Source organism: Leucoraja erinacea, chromosome 4, assembly GCF_028641065.1.
Source record: "Leucoraja erinacea ecotype New England chromosome 4, Leri_hhj_1, whole genome shotgun sequence".
Classification (NCBI taxonomy): Eukaryota; Metazoa; Chordata; class Chondrichthyes; order Rajiformes; family Rajidae; genus Leucoraja; species Leucoraja erinaceus.
The window spans coordinates 93,561,505-93,575,711 of record NC_073380.1 but is presented as its reverse complement, the minus strand read 5'-3'; the positions used below and the strand labels follow the sequence as shown (position 1 = coordinate 93,575,711).

The 14,207-nt window shown below is 42.1% G+C and overlaps 1 protein-coding gene across 1 annotated transcript in view; it reads left to right on the top strand.

The window, feature by feature from the left end:
• LOC129696066 (transient receptor potential cation channel subfamily A member 1-like) overlaps window positions 1-10,437 on the top strand; it is a 135,326-nt gene extending 124,889 nt beyond the window's left edge. Inside the window, exons 20-21 of the mRNA XM_055633474.1 lie at window positions 1,723-1,795; window positions 10,410-10,437. Of these exons, the coding sequence (XP_055489449.1) occupies window positions 1,723-1,795; window positions 10,410-10,437 (101 nt within the window). The remainder of the gene's footprint in view (window positions 1-1,722; window positions 1,796-10,409) is intronic.
• The last annotated feature ends 3,770 nt before the right edge of the window (window positions 10,438-14,207 follow it).

The following is a 14,207-nucleotide window of genomic DNA, read 5'->3' as shown; positions in this document are numbered from 1 at the left end:
GAGCTGGAACATTTTCTTGATGACCTTCATCCTCCTCCTTGCTTTGCATCCACCAGTTTTCAGATTTTGCCTCATGGTCCAAATGCTCCACCTACACAGGTTTGCAAGTCTGTAGCATTTGCAAAGTTGTGCTGCCTAGGAATTCAGCACACTACAATTAAATCTTCACATGTGCTCGGTGTATGCTGCATGTTGACCCTGGCCTGATGTAGGCACATGAATCCCATCTTGAGAAGGCGAAGGGAGTTCTCAACTATGATTCAGGTACTTTGAAGACTCTTGGTTTATCTGTGCTCAGCTTGTATGGTTTGAACAAGTTGACGTGAGCAGCTAAGGAAAGATATGATAACCCTTTTTCTCCAGATCCACCCCTCGACACAATACTGACTGCTAAAAACTTCAGGCAGTGTGGCCAACATCAGATGGTGGAGTCTGGAGCTGCAAGAAAACATGGCATTCATTCATCAACTACATTTTTTCTCCTAATCCACAATCACCTGTATATTTTGGGAGTGGAAACCCTTTCTGTTGATGAAAAGGTCCAGATTATTAAACTGATCCCATATGGACAGGGGTGCACTCAATAATGTCCAGGTCTTATTTATTTATTTCTGTGATCTAGACATCACAGTCATGGCCATAATTTAATTTTATCTATTCCTAATTATCCACGAGAAGCTGATTGTGAGTCACCTTCTTGAATTACTGCAATTGTTCTGGGGAAACTCCCCCCATCCCCTAGATGGTCGGGGGTACACACACTGTACATATATGTGGATGATATGGTGGCAATATTCTCCACTTGGCTGGATTACTAGATATTGTCAAGCTTCTTGATAGTTGTCGCTATACTCATTTGTGCAACAACAGAGTATATCACACTCCTGACTTGTGACTTGCAGATGCTGAAAAGCCTCTAAATAATTATGCTAACATAATCTTGTGCAAGTCAAATCATTTTTTTCTCATAAGGTGTTTAAAAAGATTATTCTCCATTTCATTCATTGCTGTATGTGCTGGATACCCTTACTGGAAATACTGGAAAATCACAGGGAAATATGGGGTCAAGGAAAGAGCGTTCACGTCGCAGCCATGTTTTCACCAATCTTTCCACCACTACCCACAAGTAGCACAAGAAGCATAAGACAGACACCATTGTATGCAGATGCCAAGAAGTGTGTTCTAATCTTCCAATCTTGTGTGTGGACTCGATAAGAAGAAGATGGGGAATATGCATTCAATTTTTTGATTGGGATGACTCCATGATCCACACTGTCAAAGAAATACAGAATTTTCTGTCGGTCTATAATGTCCCGTCCATTAAATTACAATTAGTAGATTTATAGTTTATTTAAGTGTAATATTCCAAGCCCCCACCCTCCCCCCCACACACACACCCATAAGAACAGCTTTCTACACAGTATAATAGGTCATGATATGCAGTCTAGAAGATAATACAAATGCCAGAAGTATAAATATTTCATTTCGTTATTTTGGCTGTGTTTCAAATGTATACTCAGCAAGTATGACTTTACCCATACATGTCCTTTTGCCATTTGAAGACTTCAGGATCAAAGGCCTGAAGAATAGGTGGCTGCAAAGTCTGTCTATTCTTATGATCAAGAAATGCTATGTATCCTGATAATCTAAATTGTTAAGAAAATGTACATTAAATGGATAATCAATACTACAAAGTAATACATGAAAGCAAATGTATTTCAGATGATGTCAATGTACCTGATGTTGAACATCGACCAATGGCATTCTTGAAGTTTATAAAGAAGTGGACTCACAGGTACTTGAGATGAAATAAGTTGTAAACAAAAACTGATACTTTTTTCTTGGTTGCATGAACAAACGCGTTAGCATATTGTGTAAACCTATAAGAAGTAAAGTCCTGGCTGGGCATTAAGATACCACAGTAACCTAGAGAATTATTTTTAATTTTACCCTTTGGCCATAGAATTAGTGTGATGGAGCCTGTTCTGTGGAGAACCACTGAATATATTCTCCTCACTGGTAGGCTCATCTTTGACTGCTACACCTACCATTGATTTGCATTAATCAAAGATGTGGAGATCGGATTTGGAAATGGAGAGTCAACCTAGCCATCCCTAAGTAATTTATTTCAGCTGGAATGGCTGAGCAGATATTATGGGTGATAAATTCAGGCAGCAGACGGGATCTAGTCAATCCAAGCCTTTAGACTTTGGAGATGCATCATGAAAACAGGCCGTTCAGCCCACTGAAATAGAGACATAGAAAATAGATGCAGGAATAGGCGATTCGGCCCTTCGAGCCAGCACTGCCATTCAATATGATCATGGCTAATCATCCAAAATCAGTACCCCGTTTCTGCTTTTCCCCCCCACATGCCTTGATTTCATTAGGCCCAAGAGCTATATCAAACTCTTTCTTGAAAACATCCAGTGAATTGTCCTCCACTGTCTTCTGTGGCAGATAGTTCCACAGATTCATAACTATGGGTGAAAAAGTTTTTCCTCCCCCAATATCGGGAACATTTTTCCTGCATCTAGCCTGTCCAATCCCTCAAGAATTTTAAATGTTTCTATAAGATATCCTTTCATCCCTCCAAATTCCCAAAACGTTGCCTATTTCCTTCACTCCATAGATGCTGCCTCACCCGCTGAGTTTCTCCAGATTTTTGTCTACCTTCCAGTGAAGGGCTTAATTAGGAAAGGGAAAATAGATTATGAAAGAAAACTGGCAGGGAACATAAAAAACTGACTGCAAAAGCTTTTATAGATATGTGAAGAGAAAAAGATTAGTTAAAACAAATGTGGGTCCCTTGCAGTCAGAAACGGGTGAATTGATCATGGGGAACAAGGACATGGCAGACCAATTGAATAACTACTTTGGTTCTGTCTTCACTAAGGAAGACATAAAAAATCTGCCGGAAATAGCAGGGGACCGGGGGTCAAATGAAATGGAGGAACTGAGTGAAATCCAGATTAGCCGGGAAGTGGTGTTAGGTAAATTGAATGGATTAAAGGCTGATAAATCCCCAGGGCCAGATAGGCTGCATCCCAGAGTACTTAAGGAAGTAGCCCCAGAAATAGTGGATGCATTAGTGATAATTTTTCAAAGCTCTTTAGATTCTGAAGTAGTTCCTGAGGATTGGAGGGTAGCTAATGTAACACCACTTTTTAAAAAGGGAGGGAGAGAGAAAATGGGGAATTACAGACCAGTTAGTCTAACGTCGGTAGTGGGGAAACTGCTAGAATCAGTTATTAAAGATGGGATAGCAGCACATTTGGAAAGTGGTGAAATCATTGGACAAAGTCAGCATAGATTTATGAAGGGTAAATCATGTCTGACGAATCTTATAGAATTTTTCGAGGATGTGGGACGACAGATGGCGCAATGGGCTAAGTGTTCGGCTGGCGACCGGAAGGTAGCCGGTTCGAATCCCGCTTGGAGTGCATACTGTCGTTGTGACCTTGGGGCAAGACACTTCACCCACCTTTACCTGTGTGTAAATGTAATGTAATTATGTGAAGCACTTTGGGATCAATGCAAGTTGACTAAAAATGTGCTATATAAATAAGATTATTATTATTATTATTATTATTATTATTATTATTATGTAACTAGCAGAGTGGATAAGGGAGAACCAGTGGATGTGTTATATCTGGACTTTCAGAAGGCTTTCGACAAGGTCCCACATAAGAGATTAGTATACAAACTTAAAACACACGATATTGGGGGTTCAGTATTGATGTGGATAGAGAACTGGTTGGCAGACAGGAAGCAAAGAGTAGGAGTAAACGGGTCCTTTTCACAAAGGCAGGCAGTGACTAGTGGGGTACCGCAAGGCTCAGTTCTGGGACCCCAGTTATTTTCGATATGTATTAATGATTTAGACGAGGGAATTGAATGCAACACCTCCAAGTTTGCGGATGATACGAAGCTGGGGGGCAGTGTTAGCTGTGAGGAGGATTCTAGGAGGCTGCAAGGTGACTTGGATAGGCTGGGTGAGTGGGCAAATGCATGGCAGATGCAGTATAATGTGGATAAATGTGAGGTTATCCACTTTGGTGGCAAAAACAGGAAAGTAGATTATTATCTGAATGGTGGCCGATTAGGAAAGGGGGAGATGCAACGAGACCTGGGTGTCATGGTACACCAGTCATTAAAAGTAGGCATGCAGGTGCAGCAGGCAGTGAAGAAGGCGAATGGTATGTTAGCATTCATAGCAAAAGGATTTGAGTATAGGAGCAGGGAGGTTCTACTGCAGTTGCACAGGGTCTTGGTGAGACCACACATGGAGTATTGCGTACATATTTGGTCACCTAATCTGAGGAAAGACATTCTTGCCATAGAGGGAGTACAGAGGAGGTTCACGAGACTGATTCCTGGGATGTCAGGACTTTCATATGAAGAAAGACTGGATAGACTTGGTTTGTACTCGCTAGAATTTAGAAGATTGAGGGGGGATCTTATAGAAACTTACAAAATTCTTATTGGACAGGCTAGATGCAGGAAGATTGTTCCCAATGTTGGGGAAGTCCAGAACAAGGGGTCACAGTTTAAGGATAAGGGGGAAATCCTTTAGTACCGAGATGAGGAAAAACTTTTTCACACAGAGAGTGGTGAATCTCTGGAATTCTCTGCCGCAGAAGGTAGGTGAGGCCAGTTCATTGGCTATATTTAAGAGGGAGTTAGATGTGGCCCTTGTGGCTAAAGGGATCAGGGGGTATGGAGAGAAGGCTGGTACAGGATACTGAGTTGGATGATCAGCCATGATCATATTGAATGGCGGTGCAGGCTCGAAGGGCCAAATGGCCTACTCCTACACCTATTTTTATGTATATGTCTATGGGAATTAACCTGGTGAACCTAGGCTGCATTCCCTCAAAAGCAAGAATGTCCTTCCTCAAGTTAGGAGACCAAAACTGCACACTATACTCCAGGTGTGGTCTCACCAGGACCGTGTATAACTGCAGTAGGACCTCCTTGCTCCCATACTGAAATCCTCTTGCTATGAAGGCAAAGGTAATACTACGGCTGTTATGGGAGATTTCATCATGCAGGTAGACTGGGAGAATCAGGTTGGTGTTGGACCCCAAGAAAGGGAGTTTCTTGGAGTGCCTCCGTGATGGATTCTTGGAGCAGCTTGTACTGGAGTCAACCAGGGAGAAGGCAATTCTGATTTTGGTGTTGTGTAATGAACCAAATTTGATAAAGGAACTTGAGGTAAAGGAGCCATTAGGAGGACGTGGCTATAATATGATAGTTTTAATCTACAATTTGAGAGGGAAAAGGGAAAATCGGAAGTGTCAGTATTACAATTGAACAAAGGGGCCTATGCCATGAGGGAGGAGCTGACCAAAGTTGACTGGAAAGATACCCTAGCAGGGATGACAGAGGAACAACAATGGCATGTATTTCTGAGAATAATACAGAAGGTGCAGGATCAGTTCATTCCAAAGAGGAAGAAATATCCCAAGGGAAGTAAGGGGCGACCGTGGCTGACAAAGAAGTCAAGGATAGTATAAAAATAAAAGAGAAGAGGTACAACGTAGCAAAGATGAGTGGGAAGCCAGAGGATTGCGTAACTTTTAAAGAGCAACAGAAGATAACTAAAAAGACAATACGGGGAGAAAAGATGAGGTTCGAAGGTAAGCTAGCCAAGAATATAAAGGAGGATAGAAGCTTCTTTAGGTATATGAAGAGGGAAAAATTAGTTAAGACCAAATTTGGACCCTTGAAGACTGAAACAGATGAATTTATTATGGGGAACAAGGAAATGGCAGACGTTGAACAGGTACTTTGGATCCATCTTCATGAAGGAAGACACAAACAATTTCCCTGATGTACTAGTGGCCAGAGGATCTAGGGTGATAGAGGAACTGAAGGTCTTAACTTGCTGTCAACCAACATGCATTTAGGAGGCATAGATCATGTGAGTCACAGCTTATCCTGACGACAAATGACCTGGCCAAGCACCTTGATGGTTACGTAATCACGGATTCAGTAGTGCTGGACTTTTCTGAAGCATTTGATGTCATCCCACACCAGAGACTGCTTTGGAAGCTTGACTTTTATGGTATTCGTTCCAACACGAAACAATGGATTTCCAGTTTCCTGACAAAACTTCTCCAGCGTGTGTGTGTGAACGGAAAGAGCTCCAATTAGCGTCCAGTGTTGAGTGGTACACCTCAGGGCACAGTACTTGGCCCACATCTGTTTTTGCTTTACATAAATGACATCCATGAAAAAGTCGCAAGTACGACCAGACTATTCGCTGATGATTGTTTGCTGGACCGTCCAATTAAGTCAGCTGATGATGAAGATGCTCTCCAAAAGGATCTCGATACAATGGTTGAGTGGTCACAACAATGGGGCGTGCAGTTCAACCCTTCCAAATGTGAAACCATGCGTGTCACCAGAAAGAGGAATTCAGGCGAAACATCTTACAATATACTTGGTGCCACCCTTGAAGAATCCAAACAAACCAAGTATCTTGGGATCAAATTGCAGAATGGTCTGCGTTGGATTGGTCAGATTCATCATGCAACGGTGAAAGCAACAGGTGTCCTAAACTTCCTGAGGCGCAACTTTCATCGTTGTTCAGCTTCTGTCAAGGAGAAGCTGTATTTCATCCTCGTTAGACCTCATTTAGACTACGCAGTTGCAGCTTGGGACCCATACACAAATATAAACATTTCTTCCATCGAACGGGTCCAAAGACAGGCAGCTCGATTTGTTACTAACACCTATGAGAGAGAAGTGAGTGTTACCAAACTTCTGAATTCACTGGGGTGGAACCCTCTCCAAGACAGACGTGAAGCTCACCGTTTGACCTGTTTTTACAAAATGTTAAATGGTCAGCTAGACATAAATTACAAAACCTATACCAAACCCAAACCAATTAGGAGCAGGTGAGGGCATTCGATACCAGCTACCAAGACAGATGTGTACAGCAATTCGTTCTTCCCCCGCACAAAGCATGGAATAATCTTCACCCTACCATAGTTACCCAACCAGATGCAACTAAATTTAAGGTAGCTCTTTCTTCCCAAAATCCCTTTCTGACTTAAGTCCTCCCTCCACTACCTCCAGTTTAAATTCCATTTGGAATATTTTGGAGGACCAAGAAACCAAGAACCAACCAAGAACCAAGGAAATTTGCATTAGACAGGAAATGGTGTTGCATAGACTGATGGGACTGAAGGCTGATAAATCCCCAGGGCCTGATGATCTGCATTCCATGGTACTTAAGGAAGTAGCTCAAGAAATCATAGATTCATTGGTGATCAATGTTCTATAGATTCAGGATCAGTTCCTGTGGACTGGAGGGTAGCTAATGTTATCCCACTTTCAAGAAAGGCGGGAGAGAGAAACCAGGGAATTATAGACGTTAGCCTGACATTGGTGGTGGGGAAGATGCTGGAGTCCGTAATAAAATATGAAATAGTAGTACATTTGGAAAGCAATAACAGGATCGGTCTGAGTCAGCATGGATTTACAAACGGGAAATCATGCTTGACTAATCTTCTGGAATTTTTTGAGGATGTAACTAGAAAATGGACAAGGGAGAGCCAGTGGATGTAGTGTACCAGGACTTTCAGAAAGCATTTGATAAGGTCCCACATAGGAGATTAGTGGGCACAATTAGAGCACATGGGCTTGGGGGGTAGGGTACTGACATGGATAGGATGCTTGTTGGAAGACAGGAAACAAAGAGTAGGGATTAACGGGTCCTTTTCAGAATGGCAGGCAGTGACTAGTGGGGTACCGCAAGGTTCGGTGCTGGGATTGCAGGTATTTACAATACACATCAATGATTTAGATGAAGGGATTCAAAGTAACCAGCAAATTTGCAGATGACACAAAGCTCGGTGGCAGTGTGAACTGTGAGGAGAATGCTATGAGGATGCAGGGTGACTTGGACAGTTGGGTGAGTGGGTGGATGCATGGCAGATGCAGTTTAATGTGGATAATTGTGAGATTATCCACTTTGGTGGCAAAAACAGGAAGGCAGGTTATTATCTGAATGATATCAAGTTGGGAAAAGGGGAAGCACAACAGGATCTGGGGGTCCTTGTTCAACAGTCACTGAAAGTAAGCATGTGGGTACAGCAGGCAGTGAAGAAAGCTAATGGCGTGTTGGCCTTCATAACAAGAGGAGTTGAGTATAGGAGCAAAGAGGTCCTTGTACAGGGCCCTAGTGAGACACCCTTGGAGTAGTGTGTGTAGTTTTGGTCACCAAATTTGAGGAAGGGCATTCTTGCTATTGAGGGAGTGCAGCGTAGGTTCACGAGGTTAATTCCCGGGATGTCGGGACTGTCATATGTTGATAGAATGGAGCATCGGGGCTTGTATACTCTGGAATTTAGGATGAGAGGGAATCTTTTTGAAGCATATAAGATTATAAGAGATTGGACAAGCTAGAGGCAGGAAACATATTCCTGATGTTGGGGGTCCAGAACCATGGGCCACAGTTTAAGAATAAGGGGTAGGCAATTTAGAACAGAGATGAGGAAAAACGTTTTTACCCAAAGAGTTGTGAATCTGTGGAATTCTCTGCCTCAGGAGGCAGTGGAGGCCAATTCTCTGAATGCTTTCAAGAGATAGTTTAGACAGAGCTCTTAAAGATAGCTGAGGCAAGGGATATTGTGAGAAGGCAGGAACGGGCTACTGAATGTGAATGATCAGCCATGATCACAGTGAATGGCGGTGCTGGCTCGTAGGGCCAAATGGGCTAATCCTGCACCTATTGTCTATTGACTAAAATGCCATTTGCTTTCTTCACTGCCTGCTGTACCTGCAAGCTTACTTTCAGTGACTGGTGTACAAGGACACCCAGTTCTCGTTGCACCTCCCCTTTTCTAATCTGACACCATTCAGATAATAATCTGCCATGTTGTTCTTGCCACCTAAGTGGATAAGATCACATTTAACCACATAATACTGCATTTGTCATGCATCTGCCACTCACCCAAACTATCCAAGTCACACTGCAGCCTCAGCATCCACTTCGCAGCTTACACTACCTCCCAGCTTTGTGTTATCTACAAACATGGAGATGTTTCATGAATCATGCAGACATGCAATTACCCTGTGCATTATCACTGTGCTACACATTTGATAGTGGCGACATATCCAGTCTCTGGGCAGCAAACCCAAATTAGGCACCCTTTATTAGTTGTGTGGAACTCTTTCCGGGCTCAGAAGGATTTTGCGATGTCTGAATCCAGTACCTTGGATAATCTCACTGACAGAACATGCATAAGCTTCTGTTGGAGAATTCCAAAGATCTACAACCTCTAGTATAAACAAATTTCTGCTCATCTCTGTCCTCTCACAGCCTCACACACCAAGGCTCCCAAGCAAAATAAAATGTTAAATCATAAAGTGATTATCTGAGTGCAAATTTATCACCACAAATTTAATAATGGATTTTAACATTCCACTCTACAAAACTCCCAGCACCCTACTGTTCTCTGTGAAGGTCCTGCCCCTATTAATAGCTGGTAAATCAGAACAGATCTGCCAACTTTAAGTGTAAGTCTTAGTGTAAATCTGCCTACAGACAGGAAGTTACACAATTGGCGCCCTGGTGCCATCGCAATAACCTGGAGCTCAATGCTCTTAAGATTGGAATTGACTGTAGATCTTAGGTGAGCTCTACCTCCCCTCACCCCACTCACCGTCAACAACACCACAGTCACATCTGTGGAGCCTGTTAAGATCCTGGGAGCCATCATCTCCAAGGACCTTAAATGGGGGGCCACCATCGACTCCACAGTCAAAAAGGCACAACAGAGGATGTACTTCCTGCGGCAGCTGAGGAAGCTCAATCTGCCACAGGCAACAATGGTCCAATTCTATACGGCCATCGTATAATCTGTCCTCACCTTCTCCATCATGGGCTGGTTTGGCTCAGCCACCAAGCATGACTTCCGGAGGCTGCAACAAATCGTCCGATCAGCTGAGAAGGTTATTGGCTGCAACCTTCCCTCCATTGACGAACTGTACACTGCAAGGGTCAGGAAGCGAGCGGGTAAGATCATCTCTGACCCCTCTCACCCTGGCCACAAACTCTTTGAATCACTTCCCTCTGGAAGGCGACTCCGGACTGTCAAAGCTGCCACAGCCAGACATAATAACAGCTTTTTTCCACGAGTAGTAGCTCTACTCAATAACAAAAAATTCTGCAGCCTCCTTTTGCTCTGGTATTTTATTTAATTCCAGTTGAGACCTTGCATAGATTTGGATTAGACTTTTGGGTCTCGCACATCTTAGCCTGTGTTTTATTGTCTTATCACCATGTGTAAAATAAATATTGTATTGGCATGTGCAGCTTAGGTAACAATGTGAGATCTCGTAAAACTTCAAATTCTCAGTTAATCTCTTACCTACACATGTGCTTTTATTTTCAGGTCCAGCCAAGATAATGAGGACGTATAATATTTAAAGCAAAGAAATGCAAATCAATTCAATAGTTTTTCTTGGTATTATTACCTATGTAATATTAAAATAGTAGTTCTGCCTTTTTACCATTTTCAGCATTTAGATGAGAGTTATGCCAAAAATGTAGTTTCCCACATGGTCTGTTTTAAAGATAGGGCGCGTTTCCCAATTTTAGATGTAATATTTGGCATCTTCAGCTTTGATCATTCCATTCAGCAGATTCATTCCATTCCATTCTTGAGTTTGCAGTGTTGGGGAATGGGTCAAGCAGAAAGGCAGCGAGAACATAAGGGTCTTTCTCCATGCGTCAATATTAACACAGAGAATTAAATTATCTTAACAATAGATCATGTGGGAAAGTAGACATGTTAGTCTGAGTAAAATTATTTATCGTACCATTTTTAGTTAAAAGATTCTCCAATGTATTTTTTTGCATGAAAATACTATAGTAAAGTAACTGTGAAACCTGTTATGTTTATCAATTAATCAAATTGCACTGTTCATCATTGGTTAGATACTTGGTTTGCTGATTGTTAGCATTGATTTCATTTTTATACATTTATTAACGTGAAATTTTTCAACCTGCTACTTTTCAAATTTTGATTATTGGAAGTTTGAACATTGTTGTTACTTTAGAGAACTTCATTGTTATTGCAGAGCCAGTTGGTGATTGGAATGATAACCTTTATGACGCAACTATACACAAGCCATCTATCAGTTTACTCCACAGTACTCTCAAAGTTTGCATTCGTCTTTCATTTGATATCATATGCAACATCCAAATTACTAATATTACTTTTTCCCATTCTGCTATTTAGGAATACAAATAAACAGGGTACAGATGCTAGCAAAATATCCTTTAATGAGGGCTAACAATACTCAAATACCAGTAGCTGATATGATGCAGCAGAAGTCATACCGCACACTACACACAGTTCTTAAAGGTATACACACACTCAATATATACTACATTCTTGCCTCTAAAGTAACCAGCCCACAATTTGGTTACATTTTAAATTATTAATTAACAGTTTACATAATATATAAAAGTTATGTAACTAACAATAATCCTCTCAACTGTAACACAACAGTATGAGCTAATCAACAATATGAACCCGATACTATAAAAACACAATGAATGACCTCTCCATTAGGCTCCACATATGGCAAATGTAATTTCTTCAACCTAATGAACTGCATTAGCTATACATAATGAATACAGTATATTCTATGCAATTTTCAGCATCAGTAGTAACTCCTAAATGTAAAATATTCCTGTTGTCAATGAACTATTTCAGTAATTACCAGCACCATGTCCAAAATTTCCCCAAGTATCAAATATTTGTTTGTAGTTATTTATTAACTTTTTCATAATGCTTGCTATTTTACATTTGCACATTCTGCTTGATATTACAGTTCTCAGCAAAATACTGGTCTTGCCCTTCTTTTCTCCTCTCCAGGAAACCTTGCATTCATTTTTTTCCTTGATCCAAAACATGTACCTCTTTTAAAATTAGTTCACCTCCTTTTCCATCTGTACTGATGCTGGTGTGTCACAGTTTATTCTGTGGTCACCAAATCACTTTGACAGTGAGCGCCATCTACTTTCACCGGACTACCTCCCCAAGCATAACTTAATTTCCCATTCCAGATAATCGAACATGGCTGAATCTCTGATATGCCAAATATATTTGTGCCATAAGCCCAATTGACAGAGCTTTGGAGCTATACTTCGCAATCTTACAGATAATAAACAAAGGCCTCCCTTTTGGATGTGAAAGATCGTATATATTTTTCTCATAGAAACCAGAGGGGAAATCATTCTTGATGTTAGACCAAAGTAATAATATGAATGGTCATTATAGCAATATTATTTGGCGGGAGCTTATGCGCAAATTGGCAGTTGTGTTTCCTATATTTAGAACAATGGTGACCCTCCAGCAAAAGACTGGTTGTAGAATGCTTTGAAATGTCATGTAGTTATATTTCTAAATCAACTCTCACCCAAGTTTCTTCAAATACTCAACAAAGTAGAACAAAACAAGAATGAGGTCATATGTGTCGAGATATTTCTTGCTCATTGGCTTTTCAATACATGCTACCTTATAATTTTCATGGTAAACTTTTAAAAAGCTTGAAATTAAAGGACTTTTTATTTTTTGCAAACATATTCCAGGAAGGCATGCCGTAATAATTTGGAGCAAAACATTTGAAGCAACTCCGCAGGTCAGGTAGTACAGTGGTGTGAATGGAGAGACAACATTTCTGGTCGGGACCCTTCTTCAGACTGATAGAAGGGATGGGGGAGATAGATGGAAGAGAGGGTTGGATGGGATAAAGCCCGCCAAGTGGCTACAGGTGATGAGGGTTTGAGTGGCAGATGGATGGAGCAAGTGACAAAGGCTCAGGATGAAAAGGAGACATTCCTCGCCATACATTGTCAGATAAGGAGAGGTGAAATGTAAAGCTGTATGGAAAGGGATGGTGACAGGGGATAGAGGGGGTATAAATAGGGAATGAGGGAAGAGAATGAGAGATGAATACAAACGGGGAAAAGGAGGAGGGTGGCTGCGGCTGTTGGAAGAAATGGGTGCGAACAGGCATGGGGAGCATGGGAAAGACAGACTGGTGGGGGGGTATTGAAATTGTAGAATTCAATGTTCATACTATTAAGTTGTAATCTACTAAAGCGGCGTACTGTATGTGCAGTCCTGCCAGATGTGGCCCAGGCAATGGAGGAGGCCAAGGACAGAAATGTCAGTATGGAAGTGGGATGGGAGATAAAAAGATTAGTAACTGGGGGATCCAGCAGGCCTTGGTGGATAGAGCACGTGTTTGGCAAAAGTTGCCTTGTCTACTCTTAGTCTTTTCAATTTAGAGGCCACATCTGGGGCATTGCATGCAATGACGAGGTTTAAACAAATGCACGCAAACCTCTGTCTCACCTGGAAGGGCTACTGGGGTCCCTAGATGGAAGTGGTAAAGGAGGGCCAGGTCTTGCATCTCCTGTAGTTGCACTAGAAGGAACCTATGGAAGGGTCTGCAGGGGAGCAGGGTTGAGTGAATTCAGGAGTTGTGGTGGAAGTGGTCTCTACAGAACGTAGAAAGGGGTTGGTACAGGCAGATGTGACTGGGGGTGGGATCACTGATGATGATGGAAATGCCAGAGTGATGTGTTGGTGAAACATGGATCATACAGTTTCATCATACTAATTTGGATTAGGCTATTATCAAAGTTCTAAAATTAAATATCATTTAATTAATTGTAAATAAGCCTGGAACTGAAAATAACTGAGCTGGCAATCAAACTGGTACATTGCCTGCCTGGTATTTACATCAATATCTTATCATTAGTAGGGTTATAGTAATATTGCAGCAATATTGAAGATAACTGGGAGAAAGAGTGGGGTGGAATGGGGGGGGGGGGGGGTGGGGAAGAATGGGGGGGGGGGGGGGGGGGGGGGGGCTGGTGGAGAAGGAAGGGAGGGGAAGGAAAGAGAGAGAGAGAGAAAGAGAGAGACAGAGAGAGAGAGTTAGTTAGTTAGTTGCATTATGCCCGACCCCCTCCTTCTCAACGCTCCTGCCCTCCCCGCAACTTTACCCCTGCCAGCCCAGCCAAGTTTACTACTTTGTTCAGCCCAGGCCGTGCTGACCCGGGCCAGACTCCTCACACGCTGTGGAAAGGAACTCTTTCCCCCCCCCCCCAGCGGAGCTCCTTTTACAGCCGTTTCCCACTTCACACAGTTCCATGGTCGAAAGCGTGGCAG